This window comes from Pteropus alecto, unplaced genomic scaffold (assembly GCF_000325575.1).
Source record: "Pteropus alecto unplaced genomic scaffold, ASM32557v1 scaffold5, whole genome shotgun sequence".
NCBI lineage: Eukaryota > Metazoa > Chordata > Mammalia > Chiroptera > Pteropodidae > Pteropus > Pteropus alecto.
The window spans coordinates 32,141,526-32,148,645 of NW_006441953.1; the positions used below are offsets into that span (position 1 = coordinate 32,141,526).

General features: G+C 43.5%; 1 protein-coding gene across 11 annotated transcripts in view; it reads right to left on the reverse strand.

Annotated features, from left to right (window-relative positions):
* ADD1 (adducin 1) overlaps nucleotides 1–7,120 on the reverse strand; it is a 57,963-nt gene that overhangs the window by 35,886 nt on the left and 14,957 nt on the right. For 8 of the 11 annotated variants that reach the window (XM_015594872.2, XM_015594868.2, XM_015594871.2 and 5 more), the window contains exons 1-2: nucleotides 6,343–6,491; nucleotides 2,527–2,741 (exon numbers count right to left, since the gene is read on the reverse strand). In XM_015594872.2, coding sequence (XP_015450358.1) covers nucleotides 2,527–2,721 — 195 coding nt within the window. In that variant the 5' untranslated portion in view covers nucleotides 2,722–2,741; nucleotides 6,343–6,491. Of the gene's footprint in view, nucleotides 1–2,526; nucleotides 2,742–6,342; nucleotides 6,492–7,120 lie in introns of those variants that run through there. The other 3 variants (XM_025051824.1, XM_025051825.1, XM_015594876.2) reach the window with 2 other exon arrangements.

Below are 7,120 nucleotides of genomic sequence, written 5' to 3' on the forward strand. Positions count from 1 at the left end.
CCCTCTATGTCCCTAGCATTCCAGGTGGCCTGTATGTGCAGTAGGGAGGTGAACTTAGCAGAGACCTGGAGCCACCCATCTGGATCCCAGAGCCTGGCTCCAGCCAGCAGTCGTCAGCTAATGACCTCGCATGCTTCCTTGGTCCTAAGTGCTGGTGGTTAACATCCACATTCTCACCTCCCAACATCCTGACCACCTCTCCCGCAACGACCCCGTCATCCGACTCACCCCTGCCTCCCATTTCCAAGGCCACGCCCCAGGCCTGCTCATTCCTAGTCATCGGGCCCCTCTTCAACCTCGGAGCCAGGCGTGTGCTCTCCAAACAGCCCCTCCCAGCATCCATCCTTTCGTCAACTCCGTGGTGATGCGAACACCTTCCCACCGTCCCTCCCCTTCCGAGTGTCCTGACCTCCCTCGCCCCGCTCAGGCACTTAGGCGAACATTATGACCATTCCCTTGCTGATACCTTCAACTCTCTACCACCTAATCTGGCAAAATCCCAGCCCTGGTCACGCTCAGCTCCTTATCCCTCCTACTCGTGCTGCGAAAGTGGCTGCAGAAAAAAGCAAGAAGGCGCTGTGCTGTCTCAGTGTAAACTCCCGGCCAGCGAGCCGAGTGCACCCTTCCCATTCGCCCAGCAACCAGCCCCGACGTTGCTCGCCCACCCCCTCACCCGCCCCATGGCTTCCCTCCTCAAACCTCTGCACCACGCCCTGCACCCGCTCTCGGCAGGTGACTCCGTGTGCTGTTTCACTGAGAACAGAGATACAGTCTGAAGGAAACTTTCGCAAATTCTCCTCGCATCCACCTAACCATCAGCATCAGCGTCCACGCCTCGCTGTGGGTGAACGACCCCCGCTCCCAACACCGAGAACCAACACCAGGCACGTGGCTATCTGGCAAGCCCCAGGCTTTACCAGTCTCTGAGCTCATGTCCTTTCCCTGCCCCAGGACCCCACCCTGAGCTGAGGTCGGTGACTGTCCTCAACAACGTGTGGTTAGGGATCTGACTTTCTCCGCATCCCCAGTATCTAGCACTGTGCCTGACACATAGTAGGTGCTGTACATTTAGCTTCTTCACTCTAGCTCTAGGGATTTTTATTAAGTTTCCTATTGCTTTTATCTAGAACTACTGCTCAAGCCAAAAGTCTAGATGTCATCCTGACCTTTTTCTCTCTCACCTCTCCCTCCCCCCCATCGGTAAGTCTTATTCACCCCGCATTCAAAATAAAACCCAAATGAGTGTACCTCTCTCCATCCCTACTAGCAGCACCCCAGCCCAAGCCACCACCATCTGGTTTAGAAGCCAGCTCTCTCTCTTCCCCCACAGGACGTTCTCTCTATACCGAACCCAGCACGAGCTCTTCGAACACGGAGCCTGCCAGTCCTCTGCGCAGCCCTCCAGTGACTCTCTAATGTACTCTGAATGCCAAACAAACTCCCGATCTGAGCTTACCCCGCCTTCCCGGACCTGCTCCCTCCTTCCTCTCCGACCTCCGCGTTGCCTCGTAGGCTCGTGATGCTGATCACTTTTTGACTCTCCAAGCTCATCAAGCTCATCTCTATCCTGGGAGTGCACTTAGCTCCTCCCTAGGGCCAGAATGCTTCTCCCCCGACCCCCACACAAGCGGCCAGCTCCTTCCTGCCATTCAGAGTGCAGATTCAATCTCCCTTCCTCCGAGAGGCCTCATCTAACCAAGTCATGCTCAATCTAATCATCCAACTGCTTCCTGTGGTGTGCTTCTGTCTGCTGTTTACTGTTCATCTCTGATTAGAAGGCAAAGTCTGAGACTTGATCTGGGTGCTTACGTCAGTGTCATACACATCAAAATGTGTCAAGCTGAACACTTAAGATTTGTGTATTGCACATTATACCTCAGCAATATGTGAATACTAACCACCAAACAAATAAAATCTGTTAGAGTTAGAGGCCCTATATGTCTTAGTTACTGCTAAATCTCCAGTTCCTTGAACAGCACATAAGACATAATAAACATTTTTTTAAAAATCCAATGACTATCTGCCAAATGACACCCCAAAATATTAAGAAAATAAAATAAAAACAGATTAGAAGGATGACACACACGCAAGGGCAGCAGCATCAACGTCAGAAAATATGAAAACAGAACTCCTTTACCAGAGATGCAAACAGGAGGCATTTAGTTGCAGTTCAAAATGCTGATGAATCAATAAATCAGGCACTGTTGAGGCCTACTATGTGCTCAGCACCAAGCTAGGCATTCTGGAGGAAATAGTAATTTTTGAAAGGTCCCAATAAATAAAGACTCTCAGGAAAAGTAATGAAGGAGTAAAAAGAAATAAACACTTCCTATCCTTTTGATACTCAAGATTCACTTATCGTCTCTGGTAACCTGAACTACACTGAATTCTTTCGACAGCAATACACCTATGTACAAGGCACTGACTTCCCGTGTTAAGAGACAGACTGCCTAGGACCCGTCCAACAGAGCACGAGAGCTGAAGTTCTGGAAGAATGAAGATGCTCAGAGAGGAAGCAGTTCTTACGGGGCTCTGCAGAATCATGGACACCCTCTTTTTCTGTTCCATCATGTTGAAGTCCTGGCGAAGGTCTGGGGCCATGTTCCTCTCTCGCAGGTATTCTGGATTGTTCTCATCCACTCTGTCGAAGTACCTCTCCTTGTGAGGGGCTGTGGTCGGGGGTGGTGAGGTCACCACGACGGCTCGAGTATCACCATTCATCGCACAATCTTTCTAGGCTCCTACAGAATCAAAACAAAAAGAAGTATTGTTTTTGAATCAATGTCCAATAGCATTTTATAGCGAGCACGTCAGCCTGCTAAGTACAGTGGTCAGCCTGAGGACGCTCTACTGACTGACCCGTCGGAGCCATGACGTGCGAGGCTTCTTTGTGGCCTCAGAGGCACATGGCTGGTCAGCCATCTCCCACCCTTCCAATGGCATTTTTTGTCTGTGCCACTGTCCCTCGGTGGAAAACAGGAGAACAATCTAACAAAAGTATTATGCCCTCTGACAAACTGAAAAAGAACTAAATAAATATTAAAATATTGACAAGATAGTTAAACTCATGATATTGCCTACACCAACAGGATCTGTGAACAGCAGCATAGATCGTTTCTGGAGAAATTTGATTTATTACATTTTTCCAAAAAAGTATCAGTAGTGATACTGCAAAGAATTCCCCAAAAAGATCAGTAAGAGAGAAGCTGCTCGCACGTCTGTAGTCACACAACTGGGAAACGCCCCTCACCGACGCCACCTTCAGGTTCAAAGAACAGCAGGTTCTGAAAACGTCAACATGCCCTAGTTTGTGAATAACTCCAAAAATGACCAAATGGCTCAAATTTAAACATCAGCTAACATGGCTACTTACTTTTACATTTAAATACCAAACTTTTATTTAAAATGATGTTCAAACATACTAAATTATGTTCATCTTTAAGTACTAAGTCTCTGAACTACACTTTTATTAATCATACCAAAAGTTCAATTTCTATTGTTTCTATACAAGAGTAAATAGTGAATGGCAGCTTTAACTATACACACACACACACACACATATGGCATTTACGAGCATCTATGATGTCCAGTCACCGTGCTGGGCACAAAAACTAATGAGTTGTGGTCCTTACTTGGGGAAAGTTGGACTTACAGCCTAGCCGGGTAGACAGACGGGCTGAGAAAGGCGGAGGGGCCGATCTGGAAGCAAGTCTTCAGCACATGGATGGTACTTAAGGCCAGAAGAGAGGAATCTGGCCAGCAGAAGACTATAGATTGAGATGAGGAAGCAGAACTCGCACCTAGAACACTTTCCGGCATATACTGGATATGCAAATTTAATTTTTTTTTTGAGTAAATTAAGATCAAGGAGACAAAATGAGAAAGTCTCAGAAGCTGTAGGCAGAGTGTTTTTCGTGGCGAGTGAGTGAACAGTTCCCCAAGCCACAGAAGGTAATAAGCAAGACAAAGATTTAAATCTGATTAAATTAGCAACTAAAACCGTAACTGGTGCCCATTTCTTAAACTATACACAAAAATTCATTCCAAGTGGAACACAGATCCAAATGTAACAGTAAAAACTATAAAATTCTTAGGAGAAAACAAAGGAGGAAATCTATAAGAACCTGGGTTAGTTAGGCAAAGTCATATGACACCAAAAGGGTGACCAACTAAAAGATATAAACTGGACTTCCTCAATATGAAAAACGTTTGTGCTTCCCAGGATACATAACAAAGTGGAAAGACAACCCACAGAATGGGGGAAAATATTTGCAAATCATATAGCTAATAATCAATTTTCATCTGGAGTATGTAAAGAGCTTTTACAACTTAATAATTAAAATAACAATAAAATACTTGAAAATCATCAAGTGACCACAGTGGATGCCACACAGAGCTGAAGTACTCAGTTAAGCCCTGCTTGAGGTCCTGGTCCACAAAATCGTGAGATACGAATGATAAGTACTTTAAGCTTCAAAGTCCTAAGACGGTCTGTTAGGCTGAAACAGGTAACTGACGCACACCCCTTCGAATGACCATAGGGGAAGGAGAATGACGGCAGCCAGAACTGTATTTCTAGCCACTGTTCTTTACTTGTATTTGTTCCTCTCACCGCCCCTATTAGTTGACATCCTATTATCTCCCTCACAGTTACAGATGAGGAAACTCAGGTCACTCAGCTAGGAAGAAGGCTGGGGTTCCAAAGCAGGCCACCTGGCTGAGAGCTTTTGTTCTTAACCTCTAAGCCATACTGTGAATGATGACGACGAGAGAGGGTGGCGGCATCCCCAAAGGGATGGGAAGGGATGGAGTCAAGGGCACAGGTGCAGACTGGCCTTGAACACAGGAGGCTCCAACCTTGGGAATCTGAGGCTGGCACTGTTAATTTTTTGATGTGCATATGAATCCTCTGGGAACCACATTTAAGAATCAGTAGGTCTAGAGTGGGGCCTGAGATTCTGCAAGTCTGTGAGCTCCCAAGTGATACCAATGCCACTGAACTGGGACCAAATTGAATACCAAGGCTTAAAAAAAATAGTTTGTTTATACAAAAAATATTGTAGCACCAACAGCCAAAGAATCAGCTGAAGAAAACTTTTTTTAAGAAAAAGATTAATTCAGATATTGCTCTTTTAAAACCTAAAGATATGACAGAAATAACAGAAATGCTTAAAGCGACAGTTCAAAGGCAAAATATAAAAATAACAAGGGACTAAAAGTCAACAGAGAATAAATGAACCAATGATCTAAATGCAGTCTTTAAAACGTACTGTTCTCTAAATGTTTCCTTTAAAATATTTAATCGGTTCACTATTAACCTAGTTTGTGCTAAAAGATCAATCCAAAGAACAAAACAATAATGGCTGTCTGACGTTTCTTCGTTAGATGTAAATGAAGCTGAATATTCTGAGCCAATTAAAAAAAAAAAAAGACAAAAGGATATACAGTATTATGATTTCCCTATTAATAAATGGGTCCCTATTTTAAGCCACTTTTATCAGTAAATAAGGATACAGGGGCCTGCTTTAGAAGCAACTATAGCTGTTTCCTGGTTCCCAGAGCTGACTGAAAGAAAAGAGCCTTTGTAAAACCAAGGCGTTGAAGATAAGGCTGAGCAGCTCTTTTTATTACAAATTGCCATGTGAATGGGATGAGATAAAGGCTCCAGATCAGACACTCGTGCCTTCCCTTCCTTCAATAAGGAAGTCTAGAAACGTAAATCTAAACGTAAATCTAAACTTAAATCACAATCAAAGTATACATATGCTGAGACCAGCAATCAAGAATAAACACAAGTCCACTTTCACAGTACTTGGTTTTCTATCAGTTATGGCTTCAAGTTTCAGTAACTTTTTAAGTTTTTAAGGAAGTGTTAGGACAGTAATTTTTTCTAGGAAGACCTCTACAAAAAAGTTATTACTTAATCCAACTTTTTAAAAAAGAAATGGAGAAATACAGATGTAAAAAAATTCTGGCAATTCAGAGTAACTTAAAATAATTTAAAAAGTAGGATCAATGTCCAATACATAGATGATTGTAACATAAATATTAAAATCACAATACAATATTATAAAACTATGAAGATTCTTTAGCATATAATAACATGTTCAAGTGAAAAACTATAAAATTTCCTATTATATAATTTTATCAATATTATAATCACACACGGACAAGAAAATATGGCAAAGAAGCTGCATTAAAGCTGAATAAATTGGTTCGAGAGAAGCACGGATTAATGTTTCTCTCTCAATAATCTATAAAGTTGCTGTAATTTTACCAACGTAAAAATTTTAAGATTTCACGAATCTTAATTTGTACAGCTAAAATTTGCCTACAACTTACACGGCGTGGAAGGAGAGTGAGTTACGTGAGAGAGACGAGCCTGGCCGTCGGCCCCTCGCGGATGCTGGGCTCTGCTCGCCGTCAAGCGAACACACTTTAGTATGTTCTCTCAGGCAGATGTTACTGATGTTGGGAGAAAAGATATTTTAAGATTAACATTCCTTTCTGATGTCCCAAAAGACATCACTCTGCCTAGTATGTTATTTACTGACCTGGAAATAACAAAAGGTGCCCTGGAATGTTCTTTCTTAGCAAAGGCATTCGTTCTAGCCCCAGGGTGAGCCATTCCTCACTGATGTGTAACTAAACCTCGGATCAGAAACCAGACGCGCATTTTCGCTTCTCTAAGATATTTAATGAGCTGATTCTAAAGCTTTGGGGCAGATTCCATTATTTCTTGGCATTCCCTTCAGGCACAGACATTTTGCTAATGGCTATTTCGGCCATTCACATGATTTACTGCTGATTCCCTAAAGGCAGAAGAACACTCCAACCAAAGGCTGAAAGAAGGTCACCATTAAAATTCTCTGAGAAAAGCATCCGCTAGAAGACCCAGAGGGTCTTGTCGGTTGCTAAATATTCTTAAAGCATATCTCAGAAAGCATAATGACCGCCAGGTGATCGTGAAGTACTGCTCCATGGAAAATGAACCAGGTGATCGTGAAGTACTGCTCCATGGAAAATGTGCCAAACATGCTCATGTGGTAATAAAAGTGGTGGCCTCTGCTGGTGTTGGCCACCTGACACGCAACCCCAGCCTGCCTTTGGCATTATCAGT